The sequence below is a fragment of the Typopeltis vanoorti genome, chromosome 4 (assembly GCF_054136105.1).
Source record: "Typopeltis vanoorti isolate ZY-2024b chromosome 4, IOZ_Tvanoo_1.0, whole genome shotgun sequence".
NCBI lineage: Eukaryota > Metazoa > Arthropoda > Arachnida > Uropygi > Thelyphonidae > Typopeltis > Typopeltis vanoorti.
Genome location: NC_143552.1, coordinates 136,622,086 through 136,642,323, shown reverse-complemented (window position 1 = coordinate 136,642,323; position 20,238 = coordinate 136,622,086). Strand labels below are relative to the sequence as shown.

The 20,238-nt window shown below is 36.6% G+C and overlaps 1 protein-coding gene across 2 annotated transcripts in view; it reads left to right on the top strand.

Annotated features, from left to right (window-relative positions):
* Nucleotides 1–20,238, top strand: part of LOC150107697 (coiled-coil domain-containing protein 112-like) — a 203,512-nt gene that overhangs the window by 36,799 nt on the left and 146,475 nt on the right. The window contains exons 3-5 of one of the 2 annotated variants that reach the window (XM_090391470.1): nucleotides 5,429–5,551; nucleotides 13,662–13,783; nucleotides 18,884–18,967. In XM_090391470.1, the coding sequence (XP_090247596.1) occupies nucleotides 5,439–5,551; nucleotides 13,662–13,783; nucleotides 18,884–18,967 (319 nt within the window). In that variant the 5' untranslated portion in view covers nucleotides 5,429–5,438. Of the gene's footprint in view, nucleotides 1–5,427; nucleotides 5,552–13,661; nucleotides 13,784–18,883; nucleotides 18,968–20,238 lie in introns of those variants that run through there. The other variant, XM_090391471.1, reaches the window with a different exon arrangement.

The window sequence follows — 20,238 nt, the reverse complement described above, 5'->3', positions numbered from 1 at the left end:
TTCTTTTGCAGGCTACATATCGAAAGAATTCCTTAGGATTCTTTTTGGCTTCATTAACCAACTGCTGTTCATACCTCTCTTTAGCTACCCTCACCAACCAAGTCACCCTCCTTGCTTGGTCTCTGTAGACCTCATGGAATTGGTTATTTCCACTTCTTTTATGCTGCCTTCGCAATGCCCTTTTTCTCTCTATCGCATGCTTAAGCTCTTTATTCGTCCATCTCACACCTGCCTTATTTAACCTTCTCACCCTTGGAATACATTTAGACATTGCATCTACTAAAGAGTTTTTGAAAATCCCCAAAGCTGCATTTATCTCTTTTCCAGCTAACTCCTCATTCCACGTTACACCTGCAAGCTATCTTCTGAGCTCTTCATAATCCCTCCCCCGTAGTTCCACATATACCCTTTTCTCACAGAGGTCCTCACACTGCTGGCAACCACTCAGGTAATCACCTCATGGTCACTCTCACCAATTGGTGGATGATTTGACACCTCATTTATAATTACATCCTCTGATGAGATTACCAAATCCAAGACCCTCAATCCTCATGTGCCCTCTGTTACATACTGTCTGAGGTAGTTATCCCTCAAAAACTCAAGAAACTCATTTTCTTTACTTCCAGTTGCTATCTCATCATTCCAGTCTATATTGCCATAATTAAAATCACCCATAATGATCACCCTTTTCTTATTTACTTGGCTAATTTGATTGTACATTTCATTATCACCACCATCCACATTACCTGGTCTATAACAACATCCCAACAAGTATTTGATTCCATTCACCTCTATCTCACACCATACTGCCTCAAAACCACTGGCACTATTTCCCTCTTGCATCTTTACTTTATATGGACATAACTCTTTCTCTATCATCAATAGGACTCCCCTCCCTTTTTACCCCTTCTGTCCTCACGAAACACAGAAACACATCATACCCTTCCATCTCTATTCCTGTCAGGATGTCATCCTCTTCCAACCATGTCTCACTTATTCCGACAATTTTTGGGTGAACAGATGCAATTAGTGCAACCATTTCATCTGCCTTGTTTCTTATACTTCTTGCATTTGTATACAAACACAACAGCTCATTTCTGGATCTACTAGTTCCACTGATACCACTCACTCGATGTGATCTCTCCATGCTCAACTGGGGCCATTTCCCTTTCTGCTTCTTCATTTTAAAACCCTTTTCAATTCCAACTGTTTCCTCTTGATCCCTGGTTATCCCATTCCTTTCCATGCTCACCTCCTCTTGCAGCATCCACCTTTTTCGTGCTGTGTACTCCTGTGCACCCTGAGCCTCCCCGTTTCCCTGCTCCTCTTGTACACCCATTCTCTCATTTTCTATACTCATACCACTCACTTCCCCATTCATAACTACCTCTTCAATCTCTCTTGTCTTACTCTCCTGCTCTTCCACATCACTTCCCACTCGATCTGATTCATTCTCTCTATTCACTTCTCTACCTTCCAGCAGCAGTCTTTCCAAGCGACTCGCACCATAACCACTCAAATGCAGGCCATCACTCCCATACAGCTTACTTCGTCCCTCAAACTCATTCCACACATTAACAAACTGTACTCCCGTCTCCTCATACGTTTCAGCCAGCATATTATTCACAATCCTTGCTCTCTGCCTGATTTCACCAGTCATACCTAGGCAACATGCTAACTACCCTCCCTGTCATACTATTCTCTTTTATCCTTCTAAGTAGCCTCCTGATATCCATTCTGACACACCTTTGTCCTCTCTCAAATCATTCGTACCTATTAATACTATTAACTCTTTTGCTTGCTCCTGCCTCATATCCAATGCCTCAATCACTCTACTAATTTTAGCGCCTAGAAAACATACCTTGTGCATTTTATCCTCCAGCACACCTTTAATAATAGAATCGCCATAAAACGCCACTCGCTCATCTTTCGTTAACTCTTTCATGCCATCATTATTTATTTTAATAGTTTTTACCCAATTTTCTTAATTTCATTCCGCATCCATTTCATTTCTTGCCTCATCCAATCCATTTCAACTTCTGAATCTCGCAACACATTCTCTCAATCATTCAACCTTTCTAACTCTCGACCCCCTATTCTCACTTTCACTCTCATTCATCCTTCTTTGTTTCCGTACTTTCGGCCCAACATACGTCCAACGTTCGCTATCATTCTTCCTATTTTCACACTCATTCATCTATCTTTGTTTCTGTACTTTCAGTCCACCATGTGTCGAATTTTCATTATCATTCATTCTTTTTTCACTATCATCCATTCTTTCGATTTTTTTTGCTTTCGATTCTGCATCACACCATTTCTAGTTTCATTCGTTCTCTCAATTTCGTTACCTTCTGCCACTCTCACCTCACTTTCGTCCCTTTTAACATCCGTTATGGTTTTCAAATCGCTCTTTTTCTTTTTTACTGATTTTTTAACATTTTTTTGCCTCTCTTTCTCACTATCCTTCTCTTTCAAACATGCACTCATTTTCCCTGCGACAATTTTGCTACTAACACTTTCTGTCATCAATTTCATATTTGCATTCATCAATTCCTCTTTCAGGTTACACTTCGCACACACCCTCCTTCCATCCTTTCCAAATATCCACAAATCATTTAAGTAATCGAAAGAATACATATAACAGAACTCACACTTAACGAAATGACTGAAATCTAAATTAAAGTCATGGAATGACAATGCTGCCGCCATTTTTTGCAGGTTACTAAGTCTAATAATAACGAATTTCGTAATTAAGTTTTGGCAAAAAAAAATCTCTCACATTAATAAAACCGGTAGCGCACAACGTTTACAGCCGCTCTTACTCAAACAATTACACGTATATATTTAATTATTCCTAGAAAACTTATCCCAATCAGGAGCTCTTCTTATATATGTCACTGCACTTCAATATCTTAAAATCATCTTATTTTAAAATCATCTGGAGCACTAGTGTCCACTTTGTTAATTGACATTAGTTTGATGGCTGTGGTGTCTAACCATGACAACATGATATAGAGTGCAAAAGGATAAAATGAAGAAAATGGGGGGGGGAGAGGTGATGAATGACTCAAGAATAGTAATGTATTGAGATTCCATTATTTGCAGTGTGGTAATGAGAGATTCCATTAGGTCTGCTTTCCAAGTGGGAGAAGAAGCAAGGTAATGAAGAATGAGATAATCAAGAATGAGCTAGTGTACAAAGACATAAGTAATTGGTTAACATGAGCTGTTAAAAAAAGATAAATAGTAGTAAGAAAGGATATTATTGTGTTTATTTCATTACCAAACTGGTATTTGAGTTTGTGCTATTGAATAAGGGGATATTCATGGAAACTTCATGTATAAGGATGTGAGCAAGGACATAAGTTGCAGATTCTTTGCATGGAGAATGGGTGGTGAATGTGGATACATTGAATGAGTTTAAAGCACTGTTTGGTGGGCTATGTGTGTAACAATGTGTACCTCCCGTGATGAGTCTTTTGACTCCATGGAGATCTGTTGTTAATAATAATAATAATAACGATTCTCTGTTATTGTATATATGATCTCTGAGTGTATTGGCCCATGTATCTTCTGACATGTATGCTGTCTTTCTGTAATCAGAGAATAATAATAATATTAATGTTATTATTATTATTCAGGACCTCCATACAGTCAAAAGATTCATCGTGGGCTGCCCAACCCTAGAAAACACAATCTATCCTACAACTCCTTGAACTCATTCACTGTTCATGCTCTCACCACTCTATCAGGCAGTGCATTCCATGGTTCAACCATCCTCCATGCAAAGAAACTACTCCTCACCCTTTTGCAACTTCCATGGATAGCTCCTTGTCCTCACTCCTTCTCCCCCCCCCTTCCACCAACACAAAAGAACTCTCCACTGTCAACCCTGTAACTACCTCTCAACAGTTTAAATGTCTCAATCTTATCACCTCTCCTTCTATCTACCAAACTTTGCAGTCCAGATTCCCTCATTCTATCCTCTTATATATGTAAATATATAAGAGGATAGAATATGTAACTAATATGTAAATTCTGATATCGTTTTTGTTATCCACCTCTGCACTCCAAGGTTAATTTATCCCTTTCAAATCCTGGGTACCAAATTTGAGCACAATAGTCCAGGTATGATCTTATCAGAACTTTATAGCAGAATGACAACTCTTTTATCTCTGCTGGTCAGCATCCTTCTCAGTATTGCAGCAATCCTCTGGGTTACCTTCACCACCTTTGCAATATGTTCCCTGAATGTCAGGTCTCTGTCAATTATCACCCAAAATGAAGGTGAACCATCTGAAAGATGTCTGACTGATGTGTTCAGAAAGGCAAATATTGATTCTTTTTTTCTATAGTGTAGTATATTTTTAATTTGCCTTGATCATGGGACTAAATACCAAACTGATTTTGAGTGTGGCTACATTTAGGACCTTACTCTCTAAGCATTCCATTCTGTATAAAAATTGACTAAAGGTGGAGAAGAAACTCATAGTACCTGGAACACTTTGAATTAAATATGAATTCAGTTACATTTTTTACTTTGATTTGAAATGCAGTAAAATATTAATAGATTAATAAATTATGTATTTTGTTTTGTTCTTATATGATGTGAGTTAATACCATTAAGTTATAGTGAGTATTTTTTATACTATAAATAAGAGCAATATCTAAGCCTTACTGAGTGACAGTTTATAGACTGCAGAAATGTTAGAGCTTTTAATGACATTTTTTAAAAAATTTTTTATCTTCATGGATGCATTTTGAAAGACCAACAGGTATATAGTCCCTGCAATGAGTCTTTTGACTCCATGGGGGCCTTGGGATAATAATATCACTTTTTATTTATACATAGAAGAAGAACATTAATTAAAAATGACTACTATAATAGTACTAACAGAAAATATATCTGTACATATAAGTCCAAAGACTCATTGCAAGAGGACACTCAACTTTACTCTGCTACACATATCTCTCCTACTACTTAATTCTCCATCTACAACACACAATCAGCATCATGTACTGCCCATCCAACAACAGTAGTATTTTTTGTCTGTAAATTGCATGTGTTCTCATAGCCAATTGAAATGAAAAACCTGGGTTTCTGGGAGAAAAAAAACTGTTTTTTCCTTATAGATCAGCTAACTCACCTTCAGTTGAAAAAGCTCATGTAAAGATTCCTCTCTTCATGACGAGAATGAAACTCAGGTCTTTTCCAATCGAAGGGCACAATGTTGCATCCTTCCAATTGCACTATGCAGGCACTTTTTATTAACTTTTTTTTTAAAATCTTGTTATTGTTGTATAATGATCTTCAGTTATCAGTATCTTTTTATTTTGAACATATGCAGTATTATAAAACTTAAATTCATTGTAGTTGATAGGCTGCATAAATATTCTGTCTCAGGCTTGAGATATGTTTTTTTTAAAGCTATTTTATCATGGCAAATGCAAAAATGGAGAATCATGGGAATAGCATGATTTCGGACATTACTACACCTGGAGTGGAATGTAACATTTCTTATCCAAAAGAAGTACAGGTTCTCCAGAAATGGTATTGTATTACTTAATTTTTAAGTTCATTTTTAATTATGTACGTTATGTAAAAAATTAAAATTCATTTTTTTTACATTTTATATTAATCATGTAAATTAATATAAAATTCCATATTAATGCATTACTTTGTTCCTATAAGTTTAAAATTTAAAGTAGTCACAGAAAGAAAATCATCACATATCAAGTGTTTATTTTTGGAATTAACTTCTCTGAATGCAGTTAAGAATAAACAGTACTAGTATTCATTGCATTCCTTCACTTTCCTGTGGTAGTCGTAGGCACAAATGACTTAGTTGGGCAGAAGAAGAATGTTGATAGAAACTTGAGGAAGTTGTTGCAGCAGATAAAGAAGAATAGTGTTGTTGGGAAAGTCTTGTGTTTTTTCCCAGATGATAACAGTGAATTGAGAAGGAGAGCAGAGATAATGAATAGTAAGATGGCTGAGTTGTATGAGGCAAAAGGGGTTCAATTTGTAAATCTGTGGAGTGAATTTGAAGGGAAGTTCAAATGGTATAAATCTGATGGATTACATTTGAATGGGTTTGGTCTTTGGTCATTTAGAAAGACTATTGTTTTCTGAAAAGGCAGAGTCAAGAAGTTAATATAACAAATGATCAGAGTCTACCTGTGAAACAGGACAGCACAAATCAACAGATTGTACAGTAGGAGGAAGATGGATATGAGGTTGAAGATGTGGTTGCAGCAGCAGCACAAAGTGATGGAATGCGTAAAGGTGAGGATGAAACAGATAAGAATGGAAATCACAGTCAGGATCAAGGAAATGGGAGTGGTCAAACTGAAGGGAGAGGTGTAGTATAACAGCTAAAATAGAGAATGTTGGTGCTGGTAGGATGGCCTCAAACACACAGCGATTGTTATGTTTATACACAAATGCAAGGAGTATTTGAAACAAGAGAGCTGAGTTTGTGGCATTAATTGAGACGTTATATCCCAAAGTAATTGGAATAAGTGAAACTTGATTGTCTGAGAAGGATGTGATATCAGGAATAGAATTAGAAGAATATATAATTTTACGGAAGGATAGAGATATGTAAAGAGGAGGGAGAGTGCTGTTAATTGCAGAGGAATTGTGTCTGCAAAGTGTGGAAGTTGATGGTGCGTGCACAGATTTTGAATCTGTATGGTGCAAAGTTGAAATAAACAGGTTAGTATATCTGATTGGATGCTGTTATAGGCCAGGGAATGCAGAGAATACTGATTGTGAAATGTTTAGGCAAATTAGTTGGGCATGTAAAAAGAAGATGATCCTGAAGGGAGACTTTAATTACAGGAATATAGTCTGGAAGGAAGAGATAGTGTATGGGAACAAGGGAGCGAGTTTGTGGAATTTCTGAAAGATAAGTATCTTAAGCAGCATGTGATAGAAGCAACTAGAGGCTTTAATGTTTTGGATTTGGGGATAATTTTACAAGATGTAGTTGTTAATGAGGTGTTGACACTGCCACTAGTTGGTGAGAGTGATCATGAAGTACTTGTTTGGGAAGTGATGAAACAAGAAAGGTCACTGCCAGAAATGGATACAGGTGGAAGTATAAAGCAGGTGATTATAGGAAATTCTGTAGTCAGTTAGTATCAGTACGTTGTGTAGATGAGCGGAGTGTAAAAGATGTTAAAAATGCATGGAAACTCATAAGGCAGTATCTGACAAAGGCAATGTATGACTGCATACCGAGGGTTAAGCGAGTAAATAGAGTGGGAGTGAAGTGGATGAACAGCGAAATCAAGCAAGCTGTGCTGGAAAAGAAATTGTTATGGAGGAGGTACAAAACAGTTGATGGTGATCAGATCCATGAAGAGTATAAGGTGCAGGCTAGGAAGGTGACAAATATGGTAAAGAAAGAAAAGGTACAGTATGAGAGGAGATTGGTTAACTCGAGGGAATTTTTCCACCACATGGCAAGCAAGAAGAAGAATAATTATGACAGACTAACATTGATGGATTGTCATGGCAGCAGACTAATAGCTGCAAAAGAGATAGCGGAATTATTGAACGAGCACTTTATCAGCATATATCATACTGGTATAAATTATCCAGTACAATATATGGAAGAGAGACAAGCATCAGGAGAATTGGAAGTGAAAGAAACAGAGGTGTATCAAATGTTGGTTTGGGTTAGATGTGAATAAGGCTGTAGGAATGGATGACATATCACCACGTATGCTTAAGGAATGTGCACCACACTTGGTTATGTCCTTGACCTGATTATTTAATGAAAGTCATCTAGTGGGTAGGATTCCTAAGGAGTGGAAAGAGGGCAAAATAGTACCACTCCACAAGCATGATTCTAAGACAGAAGTCTCCAACTATAGGCCAGTCTGTATAACTGCAGTTGTGGTTAAGGTGTTGGAGAGATTGATAAGGAATAGAATACAGAATTGGGTTGATAGACATGGCATTCTTTATGAAGGTCAGCATGAATTTGTAAAGGGTAGGTGTTTCAGTAATTTACTTGCATTTTATGATAAGGTGACAAGTGTGTTAGATAAGGGGAATCATATACAGTGATATTCTTAGACTTTGCGAAAGCGGTTGATAGATTACTACATGATATGCAGTAGGTATGCAGACCTTAGAAAGGCAGTTGAGTGTATGAATGAGTATAATATGCCCAAGCGAATAAGAAGGACAACAAATCAGAATGAGATAGTTAGTATAAGGCATCAAGGTCGGGATGGGGCTAACGGGGGGGTCTGCAATTCATGTATACTAATGCTAGGAGTATTAGGAACAAGGAGGAAGAATTTGTGGCATTGGTTAGCACTTCCAGACCACAGGTTATTGGCATTAGTGAAACATGGCTGACTGAAGATGATATAGCTAGTGGGATTGAATGTGAGGGGTATAGTGTGTTCAGGAATGACAGAGAGAATAAATAAAATAGGGGGGGAGGAGTATTATTGATGATAGCTGATGAGCTGCAGTCAAGGAGAATAGAAGTTCAATTGAAGGATAGAGAAAAGAGCACATTTGAGGCCATTTGGTGTGAGATTGAGGCTAGCAGAACAAAATATACAATTGGGTGCTGCTATAGACCAGGTGATGGAAAAGATGGTGGAGATAGTATGCATAAGCAAATAGAAGAAATGAGTGGAAGGAAGGTAATTATTATGGGAGATTTTAACTATGGTAGCATTGATTGGAGGGAGGAGAGGACACATGGGAGGAAGGAATTGGATTTTATGTGGTTATTAAGGGATAACTATCTGCGACAGCATGTAATGGAAAATACTAGGGGTCAGAGAGTGCTTGACCTAGTAATTGTATCTGAGGATTTGGCAGTAACAAATATGACCACATTGTCACCAATTGGTGAGAGTGATCATAGGGGCTTGACTTGGGAGGTGACTAAAGGTGTGGAATTTACAATTAAGACAGGTTACATGTGGAATTATTGGGCTGGTAAGTATGACAAGCTTAGGAGTTTGATTGGTTCAGTGCCATGGTATGTAAAACAGCAAGGGCTGGATGTTGATAGTGCATGGGAGGCAGTTAAGAAGTGTTTGCAGGAGGCAATGGCTGACTGTATACCTAGAGTCCAAATAATAAATCAAATAGGGATTAAATGGATGAATGACACCATTAAGCTTGAGCTGGAAAGAAAGAAACAACTGTGGAAAGAATTTAAGAAGAAAGGTGACCTGCAGGCACATGAATGGTATAAAGCCCAGCCAGAAGGGTAACAAGTGTGGTAAGAAAAGCAAAAGCAGATTATGAAAGAACATTAGCCATGCAGGCTAAAGAGAATCCCAAAAAGTTTTTTCAATATGTTGCAAGTAAAAGAAAAAATGTATACGGCAGATTGATCTTAAAGAATGCTGATGGTAGGGAGGTAACTGAATCAGTTGATATAGTAGAATTACTGAGTGAGCACTTTGCAAGAGTATATCATCCAGGTGGTGACATTGCAGAAATGGAAGAACCAACAGTTTATATGGCAATCATAGTCTATTACAAAACCTCAATGTCAATTCATCTGCAGGATTGGATGGTATACCAGCTCGTGTCGTATGAGAAGCGGCTAAAGAATTGTCAGTGCCTTTGACCATTTTGTTTAATTTGAGTCTCAGGTCTGGGTTAGTCCCAAGGGGGTGGAAGAGGGGAAAATAGTTCACTGCATAAAGGAGGTTCCAAGACTGCTGTTGAAAATTACTTGCTGATCAGCATATTAGGAGTTGTTGTCAAGGTCTTAGAGAAAATAGTCGAGAGGAAAATACAAGATTGGATAGATGAAAATGGGATACTGTATGGGGGACAGCATGGTTTTGTGAAGGGTAGATCATGCTTCAGTAACTTGTTCACATTCTATAACACAATGATGGCTGAACTTGATAAGGGTAACGGGTTTACAGTGATTCTACTGGACCTTGCTAAAGCCTTTGATAGGATACCACATGGAATTCTAATCAGTAAACTGTAGCATATGAGAATGGATATGGGGTTGGTGATATGTGATAGGAAGGTGGTTGATGGAGAGATATCAGAGAGTGGTTTATTCAGGAGTAGAGTCCAAAAGATGGCCTGTGACTAGCAGTGTGCTGCAGGGTTCTGTTCTTGGACTGCTACTGTTTAATTTGTTAATTAACGATATAGGAAAGGATCTGAGAGGAACTGTACATCTGTTTGCGGATGATGCAAAGTTAGGTAGAGCAATAGTGAATGCTTAGGATGTGAAAATTTTGCAGAATGATTTGGATAGTTTGGAGGACTGGGCTAAGGAGAATGGATGTCAGTTTAATGTGGAAAAATGTAAGGTTTTGCATTTTGGGGTGAAAAATTAGCAGCAGTATATCACATTGGTGGAACTGTACTCCAGGAGATTGACGAGGCCGGGGATTTGGAAGTGTTGGTGGATAGGGAGTTGAAGTTTATGGGACACATCGCAAAAGTGCCAAAATCAGCTCATCAAATCACTTGGTTGCTGAAAAACACTTTAACTAGCAGAAACAAACAAGGTATTGTTCCTCTGTATCGAGCCTTGATAACACCCCATCTAGACTACTGTGCCCAGATATGGCACCAGGGTTTCTTCTCGATGGGGAGGAGGTGGAGAGGATCCAGAGACAGTGACCAAGATAATAGCACGACTATGGAATGAACCTTATAAGAACAGGTTGAAGATTCGTGGGCTGCAGAAATTGGTTGATAGGCAGAAAAGGGGTGATATGATTGAGACATTCAAATTACTGAAGGGTTTCTATAAGATTAATTCAGAAGATATTTTTGAGAATAGGACTGGTAGTGGGAGGACTAGGGGCCATCCATGGAAGCTTGGTAGGAGTGTGGTTAGCAAGGGTGTTAGAGCTAGGTTTTTTACTTGGAGAGTGGTAAATGAGTGGAATAAGCAGCCAGAGTCTGTTGTGGTTGCAATGACTGTAAATGAGTTCAAGGTGAGGTATGATAGATGCTGTGTGAATGTTGAATAGTTATTTCTTGACATGATGTTGGGCCTTCTTCGATGAGTCTAAGGACTCCTTGGAGCTGCCTGTAATAATAATGATAAGTAGGTGTATAAGCTGCAGAGGATGGGTATAGGCAGTCTATTGGTTAGATGTACAGTGCTTTTTCTGGCGGTATGCAACAGTACGCAGTACTGGCACCTTTTTTCTTAAGTTTTTAAAAATTTGCGATTTATTGACAGCAAAATGTATTATAAATATTTCAGTAGATGGTACTGTGTTCACGAATGAATTTTCAGTTTTGATTACTCATAAGTTGGTATCCTGCTTTCCTGTTTCATAGGTTGGTATGCAATCGGAAACAGGAAGTTGTGTCCACTTCCGATTGCTTCCAATATCAGTTTATCAGTTCTATATTCACTCTGCAACAGGCAGGTGTTCACGTGAGTTTTGAAATAATCTAAGTTAAATCAGTACAATCATTGTTCAAAATGAGTAAAATAAGTAGTTACTTTATGCCAATGAGTAAACAAAATGAAGGCTGAAGAAGCAGAAATTGTTGAATCTACTTGTGATCCTGTAAAACAGAAAACTAGCACCGAAAATAGATTTGGTGAGGAGGATCACGAAACCAAGCCCAAATATCTACGTGGTCAAAAGGAAGCAGATTCTGATAATGATTGGCCCGAATGTTGGACACTTTTGCAGAAAAATTACTTCTACGAGAGAAACAAGTGGCTGTATGTCAAGAATAAAATGTGGGCTGTAAAGGGTGTCGTGATGTCGGAAGTCTTGCCGTTGATAAACACATGGGAACGAAAATTTCAGCGGAGTGGACAAATGGTAAAATCAGTCGTTTTGGAGAATCTCGCAAACAACAGTTAATATCATTAAGAAAAAAGAATTATGAACATAAGGAGAGTGCAGTGCACAAAGTGTGCCAAAAAATAAAATCTGAAGCAAAAATAGAAACGTTAGAGAAAGTTTTCCTAAATACTTTGTCTCGTAATAAAGACGTAACAGGAAAAGTGTTTTGAACCACTTACAAAGTTGCGAGGAGAAATCAATCAATCATTTAACAACTTTAAAGACGAAATAAATTTACAGGAACTTAATGGCCTAGACATGGGATATATTCTTCATTCTGCAAATGCGTGCATTAACATTGTGAGTCATATCACAAATAAAATGAGAAAAACATTAATAGATATTCAAGAAAAACTTTATTTTCTTGAATATCTTCAAGAAAATAAAGTACCAGACATACTACTTCCTCTAAAGCACACTCTGGGCACAACTGCAATATTTTCCAGTGAATATGAAAGGGGTTTCTCTCAGATGAATCTTATTGTAATAACTTCATCTAGGTCGTCTCTGCTTGTACGGACAACTTCTGCACTGATGTTCATCAGGATAGTAGGACCTCCTCTCGCTCAGTTCAACCCTGGCAATTATGTGGATTCATGGTTGCTCTGAGGTCGTCATTCTGCAGTTGATGCCAAAAGCAAGAAGCGATCTAGAGACGACGACGAGGGTATATCGGAGGATATGTTAAAAGTGTAGAAGTCATTATAATAACATCTTCATGGTGAGTACCGGCACCTTTTTTTTTCCCAGAAAAAAAGTACTGGTTAGATGGATCAGTGATTGGCTCTCTGAACGATATCAGCAGGTTGTGTATGATGGAGTAATGCTTCAAAAAAGAAGGATTACTAGTGGTGTGCCCCAGGATTCTGTTTTTGGGTCCCTGCTGTTTAACTTGTTTGTACATGATAATCATGTGGACTGACTGGAGTGCAGAAATATAAGGCTGTGTACTATATTGATGGTGCTGTACTGCAGGAAGTGGATGAGATCAGAGATTTGGGAGTGATTGTTGACAGTAGACTGAAGTTTAGAAGTCATGTTGCTAGGGTTGCAAAGGTTGCACATTGTAGTGCTGCTATGATAAGAAGTACTCTAACATGCAAAGATAATGAAGTGGTTGTGCCACTGTATAAGGCACTGGTCAGACCACACTTGGACTATTGTGCTCAGATCTGGTCACTTGGTTTTCCATGTGATATAGAGACATTGGAGAGGGTCCTGAGACGAGTGACTAAGACAATATCAGTCATTTGGAATGCTGGCTATGGAGAGAGGTTAAAGAGATGTGGATTGCAGAGTTTGGTGGGTTAGTGAGAGATTTTGCCAGATTAATCTAGAGGGGATTATAAAAAGAGGGAAGGTGAGAGGGGAAGAACCAGAGGTCATTCCTGTAAAAGTGTGGTGAAGAAGGGGGGGAGGGGGAGTGAGGAGTAGATTTTTTACATGGAGAATTGTCAGTGAATGGAATGCATTACCAGAATGCGTTGTTAATGCAAGGAGTCTCAAGGACTTTAAGATTCTATATGATAAATATGTTGTTAATTGAATAAACCTCCCATGATGAGTCTGTCGACTCCATGAAGGGTGTAATAATAATAATAATAATATTTCTCCCAGTTGCATATATATTAACGTCAGTATGAATGTTGAATGACACATCGAATCATTTTTAAAAAAAAAAGCATATATGTGTGTGCACATACACATGCTCTCTCTCTCTCTTGGTTTTTCTCAATGGTTTCTAATTTCCAGTTCTTTTGTTTTTTAATTTATCTTCTTGGTTTTTATGAAAATCATATTTTCTTAGAGATACTTCTTTGCAGCTTGCAAAATAAAGAGGAAGATTTACAAAAATTCTTATCAAAAATCAAGACTGGATTTGATGATGAAATTGATTTTATTGATGAGGAAAGAAAGTGGATGGAGGCCATAAGAAGAAATGCAGGTAAGATATAAGATATGTGCCTAAGGAATATTTTCCAGACTATTCTTTAATAAACAGTATGTGATCTTGAATATTTCATTTTTTTTCCGTCTCTCTCTTTTCCACACACACACAAACAAACAATTAATGTATGGGAGAGCATGTATAACCTGAAAACCTATTCCTTAATCATTTGCAACATAATGATGGTAGTATGGGTGGGTGAGAGTATTAGAGATGTGTAGTTCCATATTTCATGTTTCTCCCTTATTGTAAAATAAAGAGAAATAGTGGAAATTGAGAAAAATGAGAACCTTCTCTAGATATGCCTCACAGATATGCTATTTCATTGTCATCAGTTCCTATTAAGTTTATATCATTACTGTCAACATTTCCCTTCCAAATGAGTCTTTTATGGTCTCTAGTATTGTCAGATCTTTCAAATAAGTTTCATTGTCCAACTTCTCATATCGCTCTACTTGAAATTGGCTGTCATTCTAGAAGTTATCTTCATGTTTCCTGATCACTGTTACCTGAATATCACATCTCATAACAATATATTGTGACTGTTTGTATGTATGTACAATATATATATATATATATATATATATATACAATAGTCAGTGGAGTGGAGACACAAAGGTTCTCCATGGCCAAAGAAGTTCTGAACCCAAAAGTCAGCTGGGAAGGTTCTTGCCATTGTCTTTTGAGACAGGGTGGTGTGTAATCCTTACCAAGTATCTCAAAAAAGGTGAAACTGTTACAGCAGCAGTTTATTCAACAGCTCTGAAGGATTTGAAGGAGATATTGAAGGAAAAATGCCACAGGAAACTGAGCAGAGGTGTGTTGCTTTTGTAGGACAATGCAGCTACTCAAACTGCTCATGAAACCCAACAGATGATACACAACTTTGGCTTTCAATGTCTGCCTTACCCACCCTATTTGCCTGACCTGGCCCCCATCTGACTATTTCCTATTCCCAAATTTAAAGAAACAAAATTTACCACAGATAATGAAGTCGTATCTGCAGCTGAGGACTTATTTGTGCAACAAGAGAAAGACTTATTTCTCAGAGGATTGCAAATGATGCAGCAGTGATGTAACAAGTGTATAACACTTTGTGTAGCATAATGTTTAACATGTTGACTGCCACAGTAATTTTCAGGATTCGGGTCTCAGAAGCCAATTTGATTTAATCATTTCATATTATTCAAAACCCTAATTATAATGCAAGTAATCACCAAAAAACATACAGAATGTGTTTTTTTTTTTTTTTAAAAAAAAAAGGTCTCACGAGTTATCTCATAGTTGGCATATGTAACAGAAAGTTCTTTGCAGTAGCCAACTATGAGTTAATTCGTACTCAGACATGCTTCGACTTGTCGTTGTTTTGCTAAAGCAGAGTTAGTGATATGTGTGTAAATTCATCAGTAGTGAATCAAACTTGGTCGAGTATGTTACATTTACTTCTTTCTTGAGTATTTTGTTTTATAATTATTATTATAATATATACTTATAACCCCACAATATGGATAAGAAAAGACCACTGACTCAAGAAGAACTTGAGTACTACACTAATCTAAGTGAGTCAGAATTCGAGATTATAATAAGGGAATGTCCGGCATTGACCAATCAGATCAAATGCGTTGTACTACTCAGCTCAAAGAAAGACCATTAGATGGCCGAAAAAATTGCATTACATATACAAATGTATACATACACAAATGTATACATACACAAATGTATACATACATACACAATGCGTTCAAATTTTTTCATAAAGTAACTAATTCTAACATAAAACTTATAAAATTTAGAGAAACATTCATCGAAGCATTGATTGGAAAAGAGATTCTGCCAGTTTCAAAGAAAGTTAGATCAGAAGAAGTTCATTATTTAGAGAGTATCCCACCTACCAAAAAAAAACCTGCATCCGATATGCAGTTTTCGACAAATTCGACAAGCCATGTCGAATTTGTACCCAAGCTAAAAAACGATGAGAAACGTGTTATTATTGTCCAGCCTGCAAAGAGAGAGACCAGCACTTTGTGTGGAAGGTTGTTTTAAAAAATATCACAAAAAATAAAATTGTTCTATTACTTTGTATTTGATTTTCACTGTATGAATAAATTTTCTGTTCCTGTATGCCAGCCTTGATTTTTTGTTCTCTTCCCAGAAGCCAACTATCCTTAGTTATGCTTATATACTACGAATATACTTGCAGCTGCACAAAAAAGGCAAGTCCAGTGACTATGAGATAACTCATAGTCGGCCCTCTCAGCCAGATCGCCTACTACAAATTAACTCGTAGTTGACAGTCAGTGTATTAAGTTACATGGTTCTACCTCAGTTCCTTCATGGTGATTATCACAACTTTTCAGCACACCTTCGTAATACCCAAAGTTTTAGACAAAATGAGATTTTGTTTCTTGGATGAACTCTTAACTTCCAAAATTTCTTGTCATATTACATTTATCACTTCTTTGGCATCTGAGAAACTAAGTTTTCTTCAGTTATCTAGTCTTCTGTAAGTTGATTTGAAAGAACAGTAATAAAATTTTCATTACATAAGTAAAGTGGATATTAGATCCAGCATTATTTTAGTAATAAAATATTCATATTTTTACCATTATGCTCACAGATGACCTGCTGATAAATCTGTATTAGCAGAAAATAACACAATAGCAAAGAGAACAGTGATTAAATAGTGGAAGGTCACTAGGAATGTCAATGCACTGATAAGAGTATTTAGATTGTTGTACGTTCATGAGGAGACATGCTTAAAACCAATTGAAATGCTAGTTTAATAAAACTGTCATTGAATGCCCTAGACTGAGGTACAAGATATTTTAACTGGATGCTATGATATAAATACTCCTTTTACTCCTACTCCTAATTAGGAGTAAAAGCCTTGGAGATCTTTCCACTTAGCATTGTAGTGCAAAAATACAAGACATTTTGAATGACTGAGGGGGGGGGGGCATTCTACTAGAGGTGAAATTGAAATGAGATTGTGATATGAATTATGAAGAGGAGCAGTTACTGAGTAATGTGCTTGCTTGTTGAGATAAATCTAGTGTTGTGTACATATTTAATAAATTAAAAGTCTAAAATGGAGTTGAAATTGTGCAATTCTTCTTTGTAATGATTCTCTATATCACACTACACTATCAGCATTGGAACCATTTCCTCCAAAGGCATCCATCTGATACAGAAATAGGGATCCAATATCCTACATCACATGAACAAATCAGAATGAAATTTGGAATAATGAAATTGGACCATGACAGAGGCATAAAATTAATTAGGGATTAGGCATTGTTAATGTTAAGCAAAGTTACTCTCAAGTTCTAAGCAGTTTAAAGAGAATGGAAATATATATGAAATGTCAAGATAAAGATTCAGAACAAGACCATGATTTATATGGATTCATTCAGTTAGGAGTGTCCTAGAAGAAAAAAATTAGTTAACACCTAAAAATAATAAACCAATGCTGAAAAAAAAAAAGAAGTGGATGATAAACTTATATTAGCATCTAAGTTGGACTATCATAGCATCTTCTGCACTTTTGAGGATAATTATCCAAGAAATTATGTATTTTATGTGATCAGATGACAATTTAACTAAATCTGAATGAGAAATATAGTTACATTCATTTATAAATTTCTCTTTCAACTTCCAAAAGAAATCCGAAGAAAAGAACAACAACTAAGAATACAAAGGAGCAGTGATTCTGCCATATATACAATGTCATAGATAAAATAGCAAGATTGCTTTGCCAACAAAACTTAAAAGTCATCTACCCAATCAACAAAATATTTGAACACCTGACATCTCCTAAACCTCCACATCTGCCACTTAAAAAACCAGGTGTCTACAAGAGCAGTTGCCATTATGGTTTACGTTGCATTGGATAGACTGGCGGATCTGATGAGATACACTGATCAAAACACTTCAAGGACATTGAGAATGAAAGAAAGCATGTCAGGGCTGGCAGCACATACAACGGAAACAAAACACCAAGTAGAATGGCAACGAACTTTAATGGTCCACATTGATTACTGTTTTTACTAAAGAGCATTCAGAGAATCAGCTGAAATGGAGCATCTTCTACTACAGAAAGCATATCAAAAACCAAGGGATGGTTTTACATCAAGTCTGGTCTTCCTTAATCCATTGCAACACACTCATATCTACCACTTGTATACAGCAACCCACGAACCAGCTGCCAACATAATAGGGAATGCATGCTTTCCATTGTTTAAATGTTTTCAGATATTTTCACTAGAGATTTTAACTAATATTACTTTCTAGTTTTTAGTTTATTCATGTTATTTCGTTTAATTCTTTATCCAAGTGTGTGCAAACAAAGTTTGCGCCTGAAAATATCTTCAGGACTGAGGCAAGGTGGTGCTTCTCATGTATAATGCTATGCATTAAGGGATGGGCCACTACCCAGACCGGTTTCAAACTTTATTGAGGTCTCATCAGTGGGAAGCAGACCCAGAAGTGTGACACTAATGCAGAAGCAATGGAGAGGTCATATTTACCTATATGATAGTCCCTTAATGCATAGCATTATACATATCTGCAAGGAGATGTGCTTTGCATGGTGGGAGATACTGAGACAAGGAGTGATGAGAGCTTGGTCCACCTTTGCTACGAATTGCCAACAGAGGCACCACCTTGCCTCAGTCTTGAAGATATTTTCAGGCACAAACTTTGTTTGCTCACACTTGGATAAAGGATTAAACTAAATTTATTATAGTCTAACCAAGTGCAAAATAAACTTCCATCATGTTATTTCCTGATGAAGTGAAACGAAGTATTCACGAAACTAGTCGAAATAAAAACAGTTTCTGTTTGACATCTTTGTGTGTGGTTTTATACCCAAAAAAATAGTTCTAATATGTAGTGATATTTATTTCTTTGATGGAATATGTGTTCTTTATAGCATGAAAATAGGTAATATTTTGATAAGATTTGAAAATGTATGTATTGAACATACATTTAATGTTTCAAATAGTTAAAAATTTCCAAACTTTTTTCATTTACTTAAAAACATCCTTGAGAATGCTAATTGAAAATTTTGTTTTGATAATTATTTGCTCATAATTTTAGGTTGTACTCTCAAACAGATGTTGAAAGAAATCAAGCAGAAGCTGTACAGATGTCATAATTTACATGCATATGATTCTGATAAAGGTGTGTATGTATGTGCATGTTTTTATATATATATATATATATATATATATATGAAAGAATGATCATTAACTCGGTTAACATACATATTTTTATAAAGAATTGAATGACCAGAACCGAGATTTAAGTAAAAAGGTTTTATTTAATATAAAAACACGACTAGTTTCGGCTTGTAACAGCCTTCATCAGGTGACATTATAAAAGAAAGAAAAAAGAAAAAACACTAAACACTGAAGGTTAAAAGACTATGAACAACATAGAGAGTCTGTATACATAATTAGCATGAAAACTTTGTAGTTGTATTTAAAGCTGTTCTTTTGTTTGTTGCATTGTTGGGAGAGTGCGTGCTTGCAGCATCACGTGAACACCAGTACATGATTACAGCTGAATGACTATCTGGGAGGTTGTAGCTCAAGTTATTATTTAGATGAACAGGATTGAAGATGATTTCTCTAGATTCCACAATTTTTCTCTCTAGTTCATCATTGCAACGGAAGATGTTAGTAGATTTTTCCCACCAGACTTTGTGACTTTGGTTTTCATCATTAGGATTAGCCGAGAAAAGGATATGACTTGATAATGCACTGGCTCGCTGTCTCTTGTAAGTAATGTCTTTCATGTGTTCTTCCATACTCAAATCGACAGATTTGTCTGTCTGCCCAAAATATAGAATATCACAATCACACAATATTTTATATACACCAGGGTATTTGAGTTGATGATGATGACAAGGTTTTGGGTGGCTTATTAAGAAATGGATCTTTGGAAGTGGAGTGAACGAGGTTCTGATATTGTATTTTCTTAGAACTTTTACTAATTTATGTGAAACTGTACTTATATATTTCTCTCTAGAGCCCGTTCTCTTCTGAATAACCCAAATGAACTTCTTACAGAAATAAACCATCTGAAAACTTCTTTCGAAGTTAATGGATATTCCAAGAGAATCATTGAAAAATTCCTTCTTAATCCTCCTAGTCATCACTCAGAAGAAAGAAATTGATTCAAAGGCAATATATCTATTCCTTACATAAGTACAGTATTACTAAAGGTTTTAGTAATACAGATCCTTATCAACTTTACCTATAGAAGTTGCTGCAAGGTGTTTTTATTTTTAATAAGAATCTCTGGAGGAGATATAGATGTAATTAATTTTTTAACTTGGGGATATTGTATATTAGGATTACCGAGTAATTTTATAAGCTTGGTTATTTAACTCCTAATCCCAAGTATGCAAACAATTAAGTTTGCACCTGAAACATAGTTCAAGTCTAAAG